This window comes from Melanotaenia boesemani, chromosome 5 (assembly GCF_017639745.1).
Source record: "Melanotaenia boesemani isolate fMelBoe1 chromosome 5, fMelBoe1.pri, whole genome shotgun sequence".
Classification (NCBI taxonomy): Eukaryota; Metazoa; Chordata; class Actinopteri; order Atheriniformes; family Melanotaeniidae; genus Melanotaenia; species Melanotaenia boesemani.
The window spans coordinates 28,046,548-28,068,850 of NC_055686.1; the positions used below are offsets into that span (position 1 = coordinate 28,046,548).

The window sequence follows — 22,303 nt, forward strand, 5'->3', positions numbered from 1 at the left end:
CTTCAACTGAGCTACTTCAAATCACGCTGCAACTGCTCTCCAAGTAAAAGTGATTGTATGTGCGGTTGCACAGCTATTAAAGTGGGTGTGGAAGTGGGTGTTTATGATGTATGTGAAGCATCTCTCATACCATGACCCACACATCCCCAGAGCTACAAAAATAAACTTGTATGTCAATGGTTGCTGATAAAAGTGCCAGCCCCTTTTTCATCCGCTTTCACTGGTAGCCTCATGCGTCGCTCACGTTGCCCTGTTTGCTGTTTGTGCCTTTGCAACTTTAGTATTGAGTTATAACGGAGCACTGTGTAATTTTTTACTTTTCTGACTGTCTATCTGTCTTTTGTTATGAGCTGCAACAGCAGCACAAAGCCTCAACCCTGCAATTGACATGAACAATAAAGTCGCATTTTTACAAAAGACATGACTCAGATGGCCAATTAGAGTGAAGATCCAACAGAAAAAAGCATCTGTGTAAAGTGGGAGTATGCAACTATTGAAGACACTGAAGTAATAATGTTGCTTTGTCCTTTCCTGTATTGAATTGTGAACAAGGCTTTTCAGTCTTTATAGATAAAAATCTTGCTATTCTAAATCAGAGATGTAAGTAGGTGAAGGAGGGTGAGTGATGGTCTGATTTTCCATTAGAATACAGAGTGTACCCTGGAATTTGTGCCACAGAAAAGCAATGTTATTTTTCACCTCTCAACAGCTGCAAAGCTCCACAAAGAAACTTTTCTTTTTAGATATTCTTAATCTTTTAGGATATTTAATCCTACTTCCAAAGAAAGCATCAATTCAAGCTTCTTAAGACAGAAATCATGATGCAATAATTTCTTGATTGAAACCCTTTCTAGCTCATACTAACATCTAGTGTGATGTGATTTCAGATCCCTGTGGCGGAGCGTGGTGAGCTGGTGCGGCAGGGTGAGCTCACTGTATGCGGGGTGCCTCGGAGGAAGAGGGCAGGCATCAGGAACGTTTTTCTCTACCAGCATGTGGTGATTTTCACCAAACAGAAGAGTCCCGGGCCAGGACGCACCACCTACAACTACAAACACAGCATCAAGGTTCATAGCTGATCCACACACACACACACACACACACAGCAAAGAGGTTATCTGGAGAAGCTGCTTCCATTAATGACTATGAAAGCAAATCAAATCTGTCCTGATTGCATTTGTAACACTTTGTCATCTTTCCCTTGCAGACGGGTGAGATGGGTCTGACTCAGAGTGTCGGTGATGAAGGTGTGAAGTTTGAAGTCTGGGTTCGACAGCCTCCAAAGACTAGAGATTGCATCACGCTGCAAGCACAAGACAGGGAAGACAGGGAGGCCTGGACACATGACATTGCCCATCTGCTGTGGACACATGCCATCAATAACACAGGTTGAGCATGAACTCTAACCATGAAGAAACCAACTCTAGACAATGACAGGAGTGTGCTGATTTTATACATCTTAAGGAGTTCTAATGTGTATATGAAATTAGTTGCATATAGTGTTTTATAGCACAAAGGAAAGCAGAGTGAAGTCTGAGTGGTAGCTCAAAGTATTTGAACTCTATGTTGGGAAAGATCTGTTTGCTTTTAATGCAAGCAAAAAAGAGAGAGGATAGGACAACTCTGGTTATGTATCAGTCTGTCATTTGTTGCCAAGTTTTCAGATCAGGTGCAGTTTGTTTCTTGACACAATTCCAGAAAAAAGTGGTTGTCAAGAAGAAAAACATATTAGTGTAAAACCACATGAAAACAATAACTGTGATTGTATCATTGCAGAATATACACACTGGTCACTATATTAGGTACACCTTGCTCGTACTAATTTAGACCCCCTTTGTCTTCAGAATTGCCTTAATTCTTGGTGTCATAGATTCAACAGGACGTTAGAAACATTCCTCAGAGATTTTGGTCCATGTTAACATGATAGCATTGCACAGTTTTAGATTTGTCTGAACATTCATGATGAGAATTTCTCGTTCCACCACATCCCAAAACTGCTCTATTGGATTGAGATCTGGTGACATAGGAGGCCGTTGGAGTCCAGTGAAGTCATTGTTATGTTCAAGAAACCAGTTTGAGATGAGTTTAGTTTTGTGGCATCGTGCAATCCAGTTGATACTAAAGATCCCAAAGTGTGCCAAGGAAATATCCCCCACACCATTACACCACCAGCGGCAACCAGAAATGTTAATACAAGGCAGGATGGATTTGTGCTTTTATGGTGTTTCTGCTTCATTCTGACGCTACCATCTAAATGTTGCTGCTGAAATAGAGGCTCGTTAGACAAGATAACATTTTTCCAATTATCCATTGTCCAATTTTGGTGAACCTTTGCAAATTTGTAGCCTCAGTTTCTTGTTCTTAGCTGACAGAAGTGGTACCCGGTGTGGTCATCTGCTTCTAGATTAATGTGTTGTCCATGGGATTCTGGACACCTTGGTTGGAACCAGTGATTATTTTAGTTCATCTTGTCTTTTTATCATCTCCAACCAGTCTGTTAATTCTCCTCTGACAATAACAATGCATTTTGGTCCAGATAACTGCTGCTCTCTGGATATTTTCTCTTTTTCCAACCATTCTCTGTAAACCCTAGAGATGAGTGTGTGTGAAAATCCCTGTAGATCAGCAGTTTCTGAAATACTCAAACCAGCCCGTCTGGCACCAACAACCATGCCACATTCAAAGTCACTTAAAGCCCTTTTCTTCCTTATTCTGATACTCATTTTGAACTTCAGCAAGTCACTTTGACCATGTTTACATGATTAAATGCAGTGAATTTCTGCCTTGTGATTGGCTAATTAGCTATTTGTGTTAACCAGTTGAACTAGTGTGCCTAATAAAATATCCAGTGAGTGTATATTGAAAGATGGTATGTGTGTCCTCTTCCTCTGAGTCCAGTATGTCTCACTGCCATGTTTCACCAATAGTTTGGGACCAGAGAAGAAAGAATGTAGCCTCATTTCAGGCAATGCAGATGTACCTTAAACCTGCATTCTCTTGTATGACCACCAGGTGGAGACTTGTATGGCTGCAAAAATTAGCCTGTTAGAAAATGACTATTTCTTTGTCTGTGACCTTTGTTAACGTATTCTTTATATGCTTATATTCATCTTTGCTAGTTTAATGTCTTATTCAGTTGAGCACAACATCCATCCATTTTGAGTAAAATGGTTGGTACAACAGGTTGAACAACAGTGCAGGGCTATGTTGCATGTTAACCACCATTACTCTGGGGTTTAAAGCTTTCTAGTCAGAGCCAAGTTGATCAAGTTTAAAAATTCAAGCTAAAAAGAACCAGATGCACATTTGGACTTCTAAATAAAAACTATTGAAATGCAGCAGAGAACAGGTGGGTCTTTAACCTGGATTTAAATAAACATGAGTTTTTCAGCTGATATGACACCTTTTTGGGAGTTTGTCCCAGACATGTGGAGCATAGAAGCTGAATACAGCTTCTCCATGTCTAGCTCTGACTCTGGGAACTGATAAAAAACTGGATCCAGATGACATGAGGGTTCTGGTAGGCTCATACTGGGTCAAGAGATCACTTATGTATTTTAGTCCTAAACCATTCAGAGCTTTATAGACTAACAGCAGAACTTTAAAGTCTATTCTCTGACGGACCGGCAGAAAGTATTAAGACTGCAGAACTGAACTGATGTGGTCCACTTTCTTGGTCTTAGTGAGGACTCAAGCAGCAGCGTTCTGAATAAGCTGCAGGTGTCTAATTCATTTTTTAGGTAGAACCTGTAAAAACACTGTTAGAATAATCAGGTCGACTAAAGATAAAAGCATGGACTAGTTTTTTCAGGTTTTGCTGAGACATCAGATCCTTTACCCATAATATATTTTTAAGGTGATAGTAGGCTGAGTCCATCAATACACCCAGATTTCTGGCCTGGTTGGTGGTTTTTAGGTGTATAGACTGAAGCTCTGTGGTGACCTTTGATCGCTTTTTTTTGGGCTCCAAATACAATTACCTCAGTTTTGTTATTGTTTAACTGAAGAAAGTTTAGATACATCCAGTCATTAATCTTCTCAATGCATTTACCAAGAGCCTGCACGGGGCCTCTGTCTCCTGGTGACATTGAAATAAATATCTGTGTGTCATCTGCGTAGCTATGGAAACTAATTTTGTTTTTCTTTATGATCTGTGCCAGTGGGAGCATGTAGATGTTAAACAGAAGAGGCCCCACGATGGAACCTTGGGGAACTCCACATGTAATTCTTGTCTGCTCAGAAGTAAAGTTACCTATTGACACAAAGTACTGTATGTTCTCTAAATATATTTTAAACCAGTGTAGTGCAGTGCCAGAGAGGCCCACCCAAATCTCCAATCGTTTAAGCAATATATTGTGGTCAACTGTATCAAATGCAGCACTGAGGTCCAGTAAGACTAAGACTGACATTTTTCCATCATCTATATTCAAGTCATTAATGACTTTGGTCAGAGCAGTCCCAGTACTGTGGTGCTGTTTAAAACCTGACTGGAAGACATCGTAGCAGTTGTTTTGTGTTAAAATGTCATTTAGCTGATGAAAAACTTAGAAAAGGAAGATTTGAGATCGGCCTGTAGCTGCTCATTTGTGTCTTGTCTGGATGGTCCCTTTTAGCAGAGGCTTGATTACAGCTGTTTTTTTAAATTAAAGATAAGTTCACAATCTGCAAAAGATCTGGCTCCAGAGTCTTTGAGACCTTTTTGAAAAAACCTGTGGGCAGGATGTCCAAACAGCAAGAGGAGAAGTTCAGCTGACATAAGATGTCGCCCAGATCTTTGCTGTTAATGGGATTAAACTGTGTCATGGTGCTTAAACTGTTTTTTAGTGGACACAGTATGTCTGTTGAACCTGCTGTTGATGCACCAACTTTTTGTCTGATTTTCTGGATTTTGTCTGTAAAGAATTTGGCAAACTAATTGAAGGCCTTGGTGGAATAAAGTTCAGCTCCAACTGACACAGGAGGGTTTGTTATCCTGACTGTAGCAAATAAGACACGAGCATTATGCCAGTTTTTGCTAATAATGTCAGAGAAATAGGACTTCCTTGCATTTATCAGTTGTAAATCATGAGCATGAACTTTCTCTTTTTACATGTCATAATGAACTTGTAGATTTGTTTTTTCTCCATCTGCACTCAGCTTTCTGACACTCTATTTTTCAACAGTGTGGAATTTCTCCATGGGGACTTTTTTCTTCCAGAGACAACCTTCACCTTAATAGGAGCAATAGCATCCATAATATTTAACATTTTAGCATTAAAACTAGTGACAAGTTCATTGACTGAACCCCCTGGCAGGGCAGGTGTTAAAGAGAAGACCTGGTTAAACATCACATTCATGTTTTCAGTCATAACATAGTTTTATTATCACCTCCATTGAGACATTTGTATAAACAGGAATCATACTCTCAAAGAAAACACAGTAATGATCCGATAGGCCCACATTGCACATAGTAACCTTGGAAACATCCAAACCCTTGGAAATCAGTAGATCTAGAGTGTGTCCTTTAATGTGTGTGGGCTCTGTTATATATTAAGTCAGTCCAAAGTTGTCCAGACTACAAAAGTTCTGCCAGTTAAAACAAAAGCACTCCGTCAGATTTTATATTTTAGGTCCGGGTCCATTTAGGACAAGTTCTGGACCGCGGTCCGTTTGTTAGTGACCTCTGCTGTAATGCCCCATCCTTAAAATATGACCAAAACACGACTCCGAAATAAAGGAGGAGAATGGCGATCATCCAGCAGTTTGTGTTCTTTCTTCTTGGCGGTGCTTTGTAATGTCATTTTAAACAAAGATTTAATCAACAAAAAGAAAATCTGTTCTAAACAAGGAGACACTCCTGCTTTGTTTTTACGCCAGGTCTTACACGAAGAGACTTTTTTTTCAACCAATCAACAGATTTCAGTGTGTCAAACTCCACCTCTTGGGTCAAATCAGTTAGATTGGTAACCCAATGGAAGGGTCCCAAAAAAGTAGATTGGGTCGGGTCGGATATTAGGGTAACCTTTCCAGTTTTCGCGTGTGAATCACAAAATAAATGCGTTCTCACCCACACCCGTTGGTGGAAACAGGGCTTAAGTAGAGATAGGAAAGGATATACTCAATTGGATGCAATCTGTGACTTTGCCACAAAATGTCACTAAATCTTACATACACCCCCTCAAAGTGTTTCTATTTTTAATTCTAATATAATAGGACAGACTAAAAGAAAATAAAAATAAGTCTCAAAACTATTTGTGCTCTAAACATTTTTTTACTTGCTTTTTCATTTAATCAATGTTAAGATTAAAGGGAAAAGAGGTATGCTTGGGGTTTATCACTTCTGGAGACTAAAGGAGTTATCTTTGTCTAGCTTAGTGTGGATAAAAATAGCCCTTCCTTTGAGTAGAGAACATGTAAAAATACCCAAACCAATCCAGTTTACTGTTTGATTTTTGTCCCTGTGTTTATGCCCAGCTTTCCAAACACAAGGAGCTTCTGGCTATCACATGTCTCCTTGTATCCGAGCATTGCTTCCTGCAGTTGGCTTAGATTTCAGTATGACCCTGCACATGGTGCTTTGCAGTATCCTTGAAGAAGGGATTAAAGCAGCACCTAATTAATATCTGCAACAACAGAAAATATTCAACACTTTCACCATCATTTCAAATTATCTTTAACTTAGGATATTAGTTGATCATAGTAAGGATTTCTTCAAAATACATGGGATATTGTCTGTTTTTTTTTTTGTTTGTTTTTTTAATGATTTCTCTTTTTTCTTTAGAGTTATGTCTGAAGGAGTCACTTTGCATGGGAATTTCGAGTAAACTCCTGCTGGATGCGACAGGAACTCCAGGCTCAGAAGTGGACTCCATCTATAGTCTGAGTGACAGAGGTAGGTTCATGTAACACATTATGCGTTGGTATGAAGCTATGTTAACAGAAAAACTCCTGAAAAATACAAAAAATGAATGATAATTGCACAATAGACGTGGACCCTCTTAAAAAAAATACAGTCCTTTGTCCTGAAATTGAATGCATCCACAGGTAGATTGCTAACACTAAAAATTACACATGCAATCATGTCAGGGTGAAGTCTGAGTAATAAACGTGAGATATCTTTAGTTTAAATCCTGCAGCTTCACATTCCACCTTACAGAAGCTTAAAGTCTCAAACATTTTTTTTTTTTTACTGTGGCCTCAGGAAGTCTCTGGTATTATGTGATCAGATGGGATTGTTTAAATTTGCTTTCTGAGCCAAAACTGATGTGGCCTCTGATTACAGACAGGAAACAAAACAGGTCCCTGGTGTATCTCCAATCTCCTTATGTGACGAGGTAATAATGTGGTAAATGATTTGTTTTTTTCTGTGCAGCACCCCTCGGGCTGCTCTATGAATTTTTGATTTTTGTCTCACACTGAGAATCATTGAAGAGCTGTGACATGCCTGCACAGAGTATACAGCACAGTGAAACAGCTCAACTATGGAAACACATTTTACTTCAGTTAGGATCAAATCCCATCACAGCCTCCACTGCTGTGTCTGCCTTAAACTGTTTTTAAGACAGGTGACACACTTTACCTTACTTCCTAAACTTTATCCATGGAGAAAAGTTCAAATTACAAAACCAATTTCCAGAGAAGTTGGGAAAATATGAATATATTTTTAAATCTGATGCCATTAACACAGTCTGAAAGAGTAAGGACAGAGGCATGTTTACCTTTGGCCTTTTTATTGTTTGGGAACTGAAATACTAATTGTAAGAGTTTTGAAAGAAGAGTCTGTGCTCATTGCTGAGTACAAAATGAAACTGCTCAGCAGTCCGTGGTTGTTGGATTCTCTGTCTCATAATATCACAACAGTCACTGGCTTTTATCTGCATCTCACTAACACCCAGGATAGTATTCCTCATCTTTGGCACATTATAAAAAATGTCTGTTTCGCCTATAAGGAGGTAAAACGTGGATTCATATGGCCATGGAACATGTGTTCTCCATCTCTCTGTCAATATAACATGAGCTTGTGTTCTTTTCTGCGCTGAGTTAATGTGTAGCTTTCTCCAATTGCCCAATACAGTTTCAGGTTACGTTCCTTAATGCACATGTGGACTGTGTTGAGCGAAAATGGTTTTCCATGGTACTCCTGTGCCCAAGACTATATTGATCATTTGTGGCATGATGGCTTCACATGCAGTGCTACCTGAGGGGGTCAAAGGTCCAACAGCAGTTTCTGTATGTAGCTGCTATGCACTGAGACTTCTCCAGTCTTTTCAAATCTTTATACAGTATGACTCACTGCAGATACTAAAAGAGAGAAAATCTTTGTAATCTTTGATAGAGAAAAATGTTTTGGAATTTATTGAAGATTCTCTAGTTTAAATTCACATAAAGCAGTGAACCACAACCCATCCTTGCTTTGAAAGGCTAGGCCTTTTGAGGATGCTCCTTTTATACCCAATCCTGACACCCTCACCTGCTCACCAAATAAATTGATGGTTGTAGAATTTTCCAGAACAGAATTATTTGAGTAGTTTATTGACTTTTCTAGCCTTTTTCCCCCTGATTTCCCAAATCAGTTATATCTTATAGTAATTGACTCATGCTAAACAAATGCAGATCACCCCTACATCGGTCTGCTCTTGCACACATCAAGTCAGTAGGGTGGAATCAGCTGAATAACAACAGTAACATCAGTTAGAGTGGCAAGTTTCATCATGCCGGATTGATGTGTGTAAGCATACACTGAGGTAGGATTATTTTGGCTCTGTTTCCACTTCCCTTGCCACCTAAATGCACATACTGTAAGTTGCCAATCCTCTCTGACTCCACCGTTTCATCTGTACTTTCACACATGACAGTATGTGCTGTGAAAATCATGACAAGATATCAGTGAAAAAGCCTGTTGCGTCATTTCTGTTTTTATTTTTCTTGGCACCAAATTTATTTTCTTTTATATTTTTATATTTCTTGAAATGAAGTTGTACAGTGTTACTGTTATTCAAAAAATTTCCCATTTTCTCTGGTGATGACGTTTCCTGAGATTTCATTCACATCCATTAACACTAATTTCCTGTGTATTAGACTTTTTCCAAGCTCTGGATTGGGATTTTTTCTTAAGGTGAAAATACAGAAGTATTGACTATCATGTCAGTATCATCATAAATTCATTAATTTATTACAACCAGATACATTCAACTGTAAACAACATCTTGCATTCAATTTGCTCAGAGTTTGGTTTCACTGTTTAGTTTAGCAAATAAATGCTATTTTTATGTCCATGTTGCATTAACTGTTCAGTGCATGAAGCTTAAATATTAAATAAAAGTATAAATGCACATAATAGTCCTTATGATGGATTAGCTTGAACTGAAATACATATTTTTTTGTGCCTGAACAAATTCAAGCATGCCTCATTTAGCTAGAACTATGCTGCATACTAAAAACTGAACTACTAATGACCTGATTTGTGGGAACTAGAACTTGGTTGTGTTGTGTTCAAGTGCCATTCTGGTGTTCAGATGTAGCTGATAAGAGTTCTTGAAGCAGGTTTGATGTTTAAAAAGCCTATATCATTAAGAATGCCTCCTTTTGAACTTTGCATGACTACAAGATTCATTGTTGTCTGTTTGGCCTGAAAAATTATGCATCAATGATTTATTTATTTATTTTTTTAATTCATCACACCTCAGGAAGGTTTTCCACTTCTCTCCAGTCCATCTTAAACGAGCACATGACCACTGAGGTGACACCATTTTTTTTTTTTTTTTTTAGCTCCAAGCTTATTTCCTGGTTTTTGAGCTTTTAAAAGTATAGATGGATCATAAGTATGAACCTTGTTTTTATTTTGAGCTCCTTGGGGGCAGTAAATAAAGTTTTAACCTGAAAGTACATTTTTCATTGTTGATAAATGTAGACACCAAAAAGCCTTCACATTCAGTCATATTAGCGCACTCAATACATATTCACCAAATCCTGAGTGAAAGTTTAGCCCTGAATTGTTGAGAAGTCAGAGCTTGTCCTTATTTCTCTGCAGATTGCTTCATTATTTGATTATTTGATTTATTATTTGATTCCTTATTGAAATGGGAGAATTTGTTGCCACTTTCAAACATTGTAATGATGATTTAAACTGTCTCATCCAGTCCTGGTGAATCTTTTCCAGAAGTAACTACAATGCAATTTTATTGCAAATTTTTATCAGTCATCCTTGTCATGGCAGAAAACACGTAGTCAGGGTCCAGACAGTCACTCAAATTAAGAGAAAACACTTTCTGTGAAGTAGAAGAAAAACAGCCACAAATATTTAGAAAAATGTCTTTAAAAATGTATGAATTTAGGAAATAAAAAGAGTAAAATCGATGTGAAGATCTTCTGATCTTTGTTATAAAATCACACAATTTGCCACATGAGCAACAACTTCCAAAACAGCATCTGTTCACATAGTTAAGCAATTACAGATCTGAATAAAAAGAGCCGAGACTGAAGTACAATTCCTCAAATTCCAGACCCTCCATTCAATCTCCAAAGGCCGTTGTTGCCCTTAAGGCAAAGTGATTTCCCATTCATGCCTCGATGTAATGCCCGCGCTGCTCGCCAGGTGTCTCATTGAGCAGATTTAACTGCTTGAATTCTCCTCAGGGACAGAACCTGGTGTTAGAAATTTTTTAAACAGGGTGAAAAAAAATCCTTTTCACTCTGATTTCTTTGTCTTTGCCTCTGTCCTCCGGCTGTTCTCCACCTCTTCTTTCTTTCAAGATGCTGATGGTTGAAATAAAAATGCATAAACAGGCTGTAAAAGTCAAATAATCTGTGCATACAGCTCACGTGCAGATGCTGGATAGGATCATTATTTGCTTTTTTTTTTTTCTTCACTCCCTGGAGTGGAAAATCTATCTGTGTCCCCCACACCCTCAGGATATGCTATATTTTGTTGCTACCACCACTCTCACTCACACCAGACTCTCTGTTTCTCCTTCAGTCCACAGTAGCTGCTCAGACTCCTCCTCTGTCGGCAGTCAGAAGGAGGGGGGATCCCCGGCGTCTGGGAGGGACCCCAGGACAAGCTGTGGATCAACAAGCTACTCACAGGTGGGCTCAGAGTGTAAACATTTAACACACAGACCACTAAATGGAGCAGTTTGCTTTTGCAGCGAAGCCTTCGTTTTTTTCTAGCAAACTTTTAAGGAATGTTAAGCTTTGGTGCATCTCTTAAAATGTCCCTAATGTAGTCAGTTTAGTTCTTCCTAAACGATTGTGAATATGTAAGAAGCACCATGGAAGTCTGTAGATGGGTTTGAAGCAGGACAGTGGCTGTGAGCTGGGTAAAGGTTCCAATCATTCTCCAAGTTTGGAAAAATATTTCAGCATTAACCGTCAGTGTTCATCTTTCAACCTGAAGCTGAACTAAAGAAACAAATCCTTCTGAGACCGGGTAAAAATGAGTTTGAAAACCCTTTTCCAACTTTGATAATGGAAGTTAAATAAAACGAAATAAACAAACAAGCAAAGAAAAACTCAACTTTGGTAATATCTGGAATTTGTATCTTATGTATTTAAAGTTTTTCGTGTCACATATAAACTGAGTTATAAATACTACATGGCTTAATTTAACCATAGATATTCAAACCTGTAGAGTTACATTTAGTTTACAAACATAACAAACAAAAAGTCTTCTTATTTTGTTTTTCCAGACTTGCCTTAATAATTCTTAACCTTCGTTTTCCTAATTAATAATATGGAGCCAAATCCTAACTTGATAGTTCATCTGTCATTGTTTTAAAGCAACACTATATACATTTCCAACCTTTAAACTTTGTGCTTCTGACTCATTTTGAAAGCACACTGATATTCATTATGTACATTCCTGCAGTCGTCATCGCCTTGCAGCGTCCCAGGCCTGAGAAACAGCACTTCACTACATTATGTTCCAGCCTGGAGCATCATGTGACAGCTGCATTGTACTTTATGGCACTGAGTCATCTACACACTGGCCACTTTGGATAAAACTGAAGAGGATATTATCAGAGAAAGAGGGGGAAAGAAAGTGATAGAGCAAGAGAAGACAAGAGTCAACATCAGACTGACTTACTGGCTGGAAAAAGCTCAGAGAAGGGACAGGATGCAAGAACGATGCTCAGTTAGCTGTTGTTAGTTTAGCTAATAAGCAAAATAAAGTTCAGCAGTGCCCCTTTAAATGTGAAATACTCATGTATTCCACTTTAGAGGTTCTGAATTAAATTCTGAAAGAAGATAAACAAACAAAACAAACCACTTTTAGTTACTTTTGGTCCCACAGATGTCTAGATTCCCAGCGCTATTTGGATGAAAATGTTTACTTACAAAAAATGTTAAGACTTCCAATGACAAAATCAGCCATTTGTATCCACCATATGTCTCTGATTAATAGTGACATTATTAGGTGGAATAATGTGCTACTCAAACACTGAAGGTATTTCTATATGTTTGCATAGTAGAGTCATGATGCACGCGTCTAGCTGTAAGAAAACACAGACTTGACAAAATAAATACTCACCATACGTGCACATAAAAAAACACACATATTCCCTGAGTCTCCTTATCTAACGAGCAGAATATGACAGATTGGCAAACAGACTTTGCTAGGAACAGATTGACAGACAGACGGACACGCGGAGCCCGAACAGATAAGGCAAACACGCAGACAAAGATACACACATATTAAACAACAGATCGAGGATTGTGCACGCGTTGGCATGAACTCACATTTAAGCACAGAATATAAAATGTGACTGTGTCTGTTTTCTTCCTCCTCAGAGTCACTCTCCCTCTACAGCTGTGTGACTGTCATCTCCATCAGTGAGTTCACTCTGTTTATTTTTTTTCACTCCGTTGTTGCTCTTTCTACATGTGCTGCTCATGTTGCTGCTTCTCTCCATTGTGATGCTTCAGATTACATGCTCCAACATGATAACCATTTCTTTTTTTTCATATTTTTTCTTGGGATTTATTTGAAGATCATAAAATTCAATGGTTGTGACTTTAAAAATTTTGATCTTCTTTATCTCTTTCTGTTGACTTTTTGAAGCTTTGAACATCTCTAATCCAACGCTTGGTGTGCTAAAACTGGAGTCCAAAGAGCAAGAAGACAAAGGAGAGAGCCTCTGACTCTGTCCGAACTTCTCCCACCAGCTTGCTCTCCTGCCCCCTTTTCCCTTTGTACCCGTCCGCTCTATGAAAAATACATAAAATGCCAGCAGATTAGGCAGAGCTGTACTTTCTCCTGCTTCTTTTTAAACCAGATCCGATACGACCCCCCTTCCCCTTCAGATGAAAGCTGCATCCCAAAAGGATCAAAATTGCCCTGTTTAAACCATGACAATCACCAGCAGGGCTCTCTGCACTTCGCCATTTTGGATCTGCCAGTCTCAGTTGCTGGCATAGTCATCGACACCAAAGGCACTTCAGCCACACAGAGCGGCCATTGTCTGCCCTGCAGCTCCCCACTAGGCCAAACCACTTGGTCTGAACCACTGACTGCCTGGCTGGCTGACTGTACGCATCACATGCCCCAGCATCTGATAATAAACAGGAAGTAATAAGCAGGGTGTAAATACGGCGTGGGATTGCAGATTAAGAATGTATTATGAACTTTATCATCCTCATAACACTGAACGGAGAACTGTCTGCTTTTTTTTTTCTCTCTGTAAAAAAATGCGTGGCATAGGCAAGGTGTGATTGCATCTATGTAAATTAGGCAGCGGTGGTGTGAGTATGCATACACACATCCATATACACAATGTCCCTCAACACACGCAGTCAGTCTTATTGTTATAAGACAGTGGAGCTCTGTTCACATTCATGTGCTCACACTCTCACTGTGGCCAGTTTCGAGCCTGGTACAGTGGCTAAACCAACACCAGACAAGGTTACGTCTGGACACCTGCGTTAAGCACTGCCTTGATGAAAAGGAGGAGAAATTTGCAGAATCACATCTGAAAGTTATACTTTCTGATAAAGTGTGTACGCTAATGGTATTGCTTTTATTAACAGTGGCAAAAGAATTAAAGGAAAATGATATTTAGTCTTTTTTTTTAAGTGTAACTTATATCAGCAACATCTTGGTGCCTTAGAAACGTTCTTCAGCGTACTGATGAGAACTGAAACTGAACTTAATGCCACACTTGTTAAATACAGGATACCATTTTCTATATGCCAAAGCTATAAAATGGGTATCAGTGCAATTTTTACATGTACAGATATTCTAAGCTTGCTTGATTGGAACGCTAACTCCATCAAATGGAGAAAAGGTTCATCCGTTTAGTTGCTTTATTTTCAGTTTAATGATTTTGTTTCAGCAGTCATAAGAAATTAATCACATTTGTTTTGTTTTGTTTTTAAACAGGCAAATTATGGAAATCTACACAGAATGCCAAAAAATATTAATTTTCAGCAGTGTTTTTTTGTGTTTAAAGGTTAAACCTTGATAGCAGTCTGTTTTTAATGCTTGACATGACAGTTCTTTACCCTCAATTGTAAAGGAATTATGTCTCTATGGTAAATATAAAGCTGGAGGAAGCAATCAGCTTAGCTTTGCATGAACTCAGGAAAGAAGGAGACAGAGGTAGTTTGGCTCTGTCGACAGGTAACCACCTATCAGCATTGCTAAAGGCCTTTCCTCACCAGGGATACAAATGCAGAATACAGTTAACATTAGGTAAAGTTCACAATTAAGCTTTAAAAACAACAAATGTCTTTAATGGCCTCCATATTTTGTACAAGAGATAAAAGCAATGTGGGAAGCAGGAGGCATGGTGATGGAATAAGTTAACGCATCATAATTCTGCAGATTAGGGTGAGAGTTCGTTGTAAGATGGCTTTTTTTCCAGTTTGATCTTAAATATACCTGAGATGAGCATGAATTTTGGGGACCACGTTACTCAGTGGTAGAATGAAACATGTTAAAAATCCGTACTATTGAAGCCACTCATAAGTTTTTCCTCCATTGACTGAAGCTGAAAAAAGGCTTCTTGTCACGTCTAGCAGAATAACCTCCAGGGGCCTGAGCCTGTCAAGGGCTGAGATTCATTCATTCAAATAAAAAGCAGAAATGAACTTGTATAGTCATTTTCTGTATACCAAGTAATGTTGGGCTGCCAAAACCATAACTATTGATTTAACCCTAACCAAGCATATCTAACTGGTAACCCCAATTAAGCCTGAGTAATGCCTGTAACTGATCAGATAGAAGATAACAGTGCATTGTTTTTACAACAAAAAAACAAAACTAGCACACCCAAAGAACTTTTTTTGTATATTCATTCTACTTCTTTACTATCGCCCTGACTTAGTATGTTTGGGTCTATATACTTCCTGGATTGCATAATCTAATTATTTTACCCGTTAAGTATGTCTATTACGACTTTAGAGTTTGTCCTGCACAAACAAATAATATTGCCATAATTTCTATGGAAATAGCAGGCCATTTTCTTTTCTTATATTTGTGAAAGTTAAGGTTGGCTTTTCCATTTAAATTTAAATTTAGTTGATAGGCCATCTTATTCTATATTTTATGTATTTCCTTTAAGTCGCACATGCAGTTTGGCAATGTTTAGTTATGATAGTGACTTGGCTAGGAGTTGTGAAACAGCTTGACTTTGTACGTAGGTGTATGACTTTTTGTTTTTTATTCAGAAAGGCTAAGATCAAACATGTTTTTTTTTTTGTTTGTTTGTTTTGTTTTGTTTTTTTGTGGTAACTTAAAACCTTAAGTGCCAATATTTTATCCTCATGACTGAAGTTGGGTTGGTATCAAAATGATACTGGCATTAATGGAAATTTGTAAGATTTCCAAGTCTCTCTTGAGAAAAGGCCCTACAGATTCACACATCATCCTACTCATTCAAACTTAATCGGTAGGTGTGTCCAAACTTTTGACTGGTACTGTAGTGTATTACTTAGCTAGCTTATGTTAGCCAAACCAGCTATAGAATGACATGACTGTTGTCAACGCTACCACTTCAAGAGAGCCATATCAAAGGTGCTAAATCTTGTGAAAATCTCCATTGTTCCAAGAAAAAAAAAAAAAAGTTGGATTATTTTTCTGCCACATAATAATAATTATCACATACATGACAAAAACACTTTGACAGGACATTGACATGTGAATGAACCACACATATTTAGTGCGCAAGGGTCTTAATGCTTGCTAATTAATGTGTTACGTCTTGAAATGCAATCTTTGCAAACATTTAACCGCATGATTTCTGCTGTTAGCTCAATTATTGATTAAATAACCTTTGGAATTTAAACCCCAGGTTAATGTGTTACTATCTCTGCTAGCTACATATGTTTGACAATATATAGTTGTTTGTTGTGGTGTTGAAAGTTGTCAAGTCTGTAAAGTGAAACCACATAGACAAGGTTGACATAGTTTTTTTTTCTGGAAAGCTAAAAAAAAAACAAAACAAAGGAAGCTAGCTAGCTAGCTTAGCTCTGCCTAAGGTTGCAGTGATAGTGGGCCTGATATTTGATACCCATATTTGAGTAGACTAAAACATTTTGGTCAGCTACATCACTGTAAAATGTGTTTTTTTAACTACACAAATAGCTATCTTCTTGTAGCATTCAGAGACTCTTCAAAACGTCCAGATTTTCTGTCTAATGAGATTTTAAAAATTAACTTCCTGTGACAAGTGTTACTCTAATGCGTTTCATTCAGATACTCTCAACTTAAAATCTCCAAGAAACATCTAGCTCTGTCACTTACAGTGAAGTAGTTCATGTTTTATGGCAGCAAACACAAAGTCAGTAAATCCAACAAGCACGTATTCACCAGTGCATCAAGCAGCGCCCTGATAAAGGTACAGTACGATGGCGTCAGGTAGCGAGAGTCGGCAGCAGCTGGAAGTTTAGCTCAAGCATGTCTGAGGACAGCAGCTGTGGCAATTTGTCACTGTTATCAGATTTAGCACGTTTCATATTTGCATCTAAATTCAGAAGTTGTAAATGGCTATTGAGCTGTTCCTGAATCAATATGTAATTTGTTGGCTTGGAGAAATCTGTACACTTCATAGCCTTTAGCTGTTTGGTACATAGTGTTATATTGGAAGCAATGTAATGAACACCATCTTTCATTCTTACTGCAATATAGATTGTCATATGCTGAATCTGTCTTTTGTATGCAATTTTGAAGCAGTATTATTGTATAGAAACTTTTCACTTGCTCTCTTTTTTTAAATGACACAATCTGCCAGATGTTTACATTTTTGGAAGCTATGTGGAATATTGAAAATGCATGTTATGCTTACTTGATAAGTGTCCTTTTGTACTTTTCTGTGTTGAATAAAACTGGATTCCAAACCTCACAGAGGGTATTAAAAGAAGGAAAAGGGGGGGAGTGGGTAGATGTGCTTGAACCTTTTAGCAGGTCTAACATGAAGCCTGTGACCTTGTAACCCCAAACTTGCCATAATGAGTGTGTGGTCTCCTCTCTGGATGCCATGTGTGCTGCTGCTGCCTCACAAAAACTAGAATGATTAGATAACTACAGTGCAGCGCCATATCAAATAGTTCCAGGGATCAAATTCTCTTAAGGAGGGAGGGCAGTTTCGGAGCATGAGTCCATCTGTGTATGTGAGGGACACAGAGGGAGGAATGAGAGAGATAAAGGGTGGATAAAAGAAAGGGGGGAGGCAACAGGAAGGGGCAGAACAGAGGGAAAGAGAAAGGGAGCGACAGAAGAGAGGGACAGAAGACAGTAGGTGGGAATGATGGGAAATGAGTGAGGGCGAAGGGGCAGACAGACAGAGAGGCACAGTCAAGGGGAGAGTAGGAGCATGAGGGGGGAGACTGGAAGGGGGGCTTATAGAAAGAGGGAGACACAAAGTAGAGTTAGAACTTTTTTTTTCTAATGTTGAAAACCAAGAGAGCTGCAGAATGGATGAAGGAGAGAGTGTGAGCGGGGTAAAAGGGGGGATGTTGACAAAGCAGTGAGACTGTGGCGAACAAAGAGAACGTGAAGAGAATGAGTCGGGGGAAACATCAAAGGGATTTTTCAGGCCCGGTTACCGGGACAACAGACATTTGCATGCGATAAGCTTTTTACATCATATTAAGAAGGGTTAGGGTGAGGGAGGGAGTAGAAGAGGGGGTGATGGAGGGAGGCAGGGAACTATAGATCATACACACACACTGTATGAGATAGTGAAGGGGGGGTGAAGAGAAAGAAAAGAGGGACGTTGGTCATCTCACGCGGATAAACTGACTTATAGGCAGCCAGCCAAGCGTTTCTTTTGTAAATGAGAGTGAATGTTGGGGGGAGATACAGTAATATGCCAGCGCAGACATTTTGGTTAAAGGGAGGTCAAAGCAGGCAGTGTGTATTTCTTTCTTTCTTTTATTTATTCCATTTCCTTTTTTAAAATTTCCTGCATTGAATTCAAGTTTGATACCTATTGAAAGCACCGAGGACCGATCCAGACTCTGCGGATGTGCATCAAATTCATCATCAACCCCTCCTTTGTTAACACTTTCCTTTAATAAATTAAATTAAAGTTTATTAAATGTTATGTTAAACATGAATTTATGTTGTTTTATGAAGAAAAATGTGATAAACTGAAAACTTTATTATATCGTTTGTAGGTTTGTGTACTTTTAAATCAATAGAACTATCAAAAACTCATTGGATAAATAAAATGCGTTAAAAATATGTTTTCCATAAAAATTGCACCTGGAGGAACATGGTTTTAAAATTGCAGCAACAATTTAGGATTAATATATCTAACAAGCTTAAAACATTCTTTAAAATGATCAATAGATTTGACATCAAACCATAACAGAAAACACTGATTATTGGAAATTTATTGTCATACATGAAGGTTTATTGTGTTCACTCACACTGTCTAGACACATAAATATAAACACATAGGTGTTGTCATATTTATTTGTCATCCAACATGGTTTCACATGAGCACCTTGTTGTTTGTACGCTGCATACATCACTCCCAAAAAAAAGGCAAAAACACACCTCACACAACCATCCCTGCAATCATAAAAGCCATTAAACATGTTTCTATGGGCACACACCCTTCGGCATTTTACACATGTAATATTATCCCACCATATCTCCCCTCCACCTCCCTCCTTCATTCCTTCCATTGCTCCTGTCTCTCCATCAATCCACGTCTCTTACTCTTCCCCTCCCCTCTTTCCTCTCCATCTCCATCCTTTTTCTTCCCCTCCATTTTCCTCTCCCTCTTAATCTCCACCTCTCCCTCCTTATAAATATCTCCCCCCCCTTTTTTTCTCTCTTTTCATTCCCTCCTTCTCTTTTTCTTCCTCTCTGGCCTGCTCTGCTCTCTCTAAGTGTGTGTGTGTGATGCTTCAGTGCCCTCAGTATTGTGGCTGCATTGTGCCAGTAGGCGTCGCCGCGACAGCCGTTGTCACGGCAGCATTGTGATGGGGGGGTGAGGGGTGATGGAGTGGGTGTGTGTGTGTGTGTGTGTGTGTGTTTGGTGGGGGGGTGTATTACAGTATCAATACCCTGACACTGCGACAAAAAGGACAGCAGTCGTAGCCACATATCACTCCACCTCTGCACTCCTCCTCCTCCTCTTCCTCCTTCTCTCCCTCCCTCTTTCCCTATGACCCCCCCACGTTATCTCCACTTCCTCCACCCCCCTAAATCAATTTCTCCACCCCTCCTTTCAATTGATTTCCCACCATATCTCACTGAATATGTACATATTGATCCCCTCCTCCTCTTCACCTCAGTCTCATCCCTCACTCTTTCCTTTCTCTCCATCTCTTGTTTTACTCAAACATCTATCAGATTTCATCCCCTCCATCTACACCCAATCCCCCTCCACCCTAGCCCCTTATCTCAGTCCACAGCACCCCCCCACCCCCAACCTCCCCACCACACACACGCACACATACTTTCCTCATCTTTCATTTCATCTTTCCTATTCTTTCCCCCTCTCTCTACCATCTCTTCAGCCCCCCACCACCACCCCCCACCACCTCCACCCATCGCACCTCCCTCCTCATCTCTCTCCCTCTCGGCTGTTTCTTTTTTTTTTTTTTTTTTTGTTTGTTTTGTTTTTTTTGTGATTGTGTGTGTGTGTGTGTGTGTGCGCTTCTCCGTCTCACTCACTCTCTGCATATTAATTGGTGCATTTCTGCTGCGGCGGAGAAAACAATCAAAGCGTCAGGGGCGGGTGATGATGCCATTGTGGCACATATGTACCAAGTGCATGCACACAAACACAAACAGAGAACAACAACACCCAAATGCATGCATACACACGCACACACACACACACACACACACACAAACAGTGTTACAGTTGCAGTGGCATAGCAGGCACAGCATACCTACATTTATGCATTTGTATCCATATATGTAACCTGCTGACGCGGAAAACCTACCCAGACACATGCTCGGTACGCACACACACACACACACACACACACACACACACACACACACACACACACACACACACACACACACACACACACACACACACACATTGATTTACTGCATGCACACACTGAGAAAACCATGCACTGCACATATGCCACAGACTTAGTCAGTCACTCACAGACACACAATAGTGGGCTTACAATGGCTGATCCAGGAGATATGTTCTGCGTCAGCAAAGACATTTGAATTTCTGAGCTAACATTTACCTTCACACAGTGTGTGAGCACATCACATTTAAATGTTAAAACTAAGGCCTGTGGCTGGAAAACACTTTCATTTTTCACTTTCATTTATTAACTGATTTCTTTAGTGTTTTGTGAAGATGCGAGTGCTCAGAGGCAGGGCTTTTATAAATGTAAAATGAAAGCATTTAAATGTGAGTTTGAGGTAAATTGAATGTAAAAATGGGCATTTCTGCTCTCATTAATTGTGGATATTTGTTTTGTATCTTTGTATGTAACTCCTTTTCACAAAAGGCTGGTGGAAGTGGCGCATGGGCTTTGGCTCTACACAAACACCTGAGCCCATGGATTGTAGATTTGACTCTTTCCTTTTGGCTTGTTGTCGATTCAGCACTAAGACCACTCACAGAAGTGGACATGAGAACAAACTGCAGGAAAATATAGAGATTGTGTTGAAGTGTAGGAGTCAGCTAGAGCAGATAAAGCTGAGAGCAAAGACCTTCTGAAAAATATTTCAGTTAAACCAAGAGTGTTTCAAAATAACTTTTTTTTCCAAGGCTAATGATAACAGATTACAACTTTCACTAAGAATTCAGATGGCTACATCCCAAGTCAAGATTAACTGTATAAATGTCTGGGCTGTGCCGTTGGCTTGATTCCTATTGAATCAGCAATGTCTGAAAATCCTGAAACCAATGATAAAAACATTCATTCTGTCTCACTCTTGCATTCTCCAAAGCCCCGTTTCAATTTTGACACATAATGATAGATTGTGTAACCTCCAGAATGTTGAGTTTTCACTCCTCTACATGAAACTGAAATGTCTAACCTGTAATAATCCATGTGTCTTTACTCCAAATAATAAAAAAGTGGTCATTCATGGTGATAAACCCCCTAAAAAAAAAAACCTCAGCTGTGTCATGTTCCTCCCTCTCAAAATGTTGCTCTACTTAAATTATATCTGTTGTATTGCTAGTAGAAGGATGTAAGATTCACCAAAAGGATTTTATGATATCACAGCTTTAGAAACTATTTTAAATGAACGGGCTAGATGGGGCTGGTGTTTACATCATCACTTCACAGCAAGGATCTGGTTCAAATGCTGTTTGAACTCTCTGTGCCTGGGTTGGTTTTCTCTGAGGGCGCCTGTTTCCAGCCACGTTAGGTTGATTGGCGATTGGAAATTGAAAGAGTTATGGGTATATGGCCTGTGATCAACTGTCCACCTGTCCAGGTTACTCCACCTTCCACCTTTCACCCTCTGGTAACTGGGAGAGGCACCAGTCCCCTTGTGAGCCAAGGCAGGGTGAAGTAGATTCAACTTAAGGATGAATACAATTACTTTATGTTGTTCTCTACATAGAAGCTTCCATTTTAATCCATTATTTCCTTGTTCCTCATCTGTTCTTATGTGAGGGTGCTAACTTTTCATAAATTAAAAAAAGGGTTTAGTTAACAGCACAAATTTGTATGATCCTGTTGTCCCTTCACACCAGATTTCAAATGTCATTTTTACTTTTTTATTTATGTTTAACTTGTAATTCCTTACTCTTTTCCTGCACTCTCACTAATGAATGGTAATATTATGTGTTCAAAGAACACATAATACATTATGTGTAACCACATAATGCACGGTTACAAGTTAATGTTTTTTTTTTTAGTTAATATTGCTGGCATGTCA

The 22,303-nt window shown here is 39.1% G+C and overlaps 1 protein-coding gene across 2 annotated transcripts in view; it reads left to right on the forward strand.

Moving 5' to 3' along the window:
- Positions 1-17,318, forward strand: part of arhgef40 (Rho guanine nucleotide exchange factor (GEF) 40) — a 54,128-nt gene extending 36,810 nt beyond the window's left edge. For both annotated transcript variants that reach the window (XM_041985569.1, XM_041985571.1), the window contains exons 22-27: positions 888-1,067; positions 1,208-1,388; positions 6,761-6,871; positions 10,955-11,064; positions 12,769-12,810; positions 13,040-17,318. In XM_041985569.1, the coding sequence (XP_041841503.1) occupies positions 888-1,067; positions 1,208-1,388; positions 6,761-6,871; positions 10,955-11,064; positions 12,769-12,795 (609 nt within the window). In that variant the 3' untranslated portion in view covers positions 12,796-12,810; positions 13,040-17,318. The remainder of the gene's footprint in view (positions 1-887; positions 1,068-1,207; positions 1,389-6,760; positions 6,872-10,954; positions 11,065-12,768; positions 12,811-13,039) is intronic.
- Positions 17,319-22,303: the final 4,985 nt, after the last annotated feature.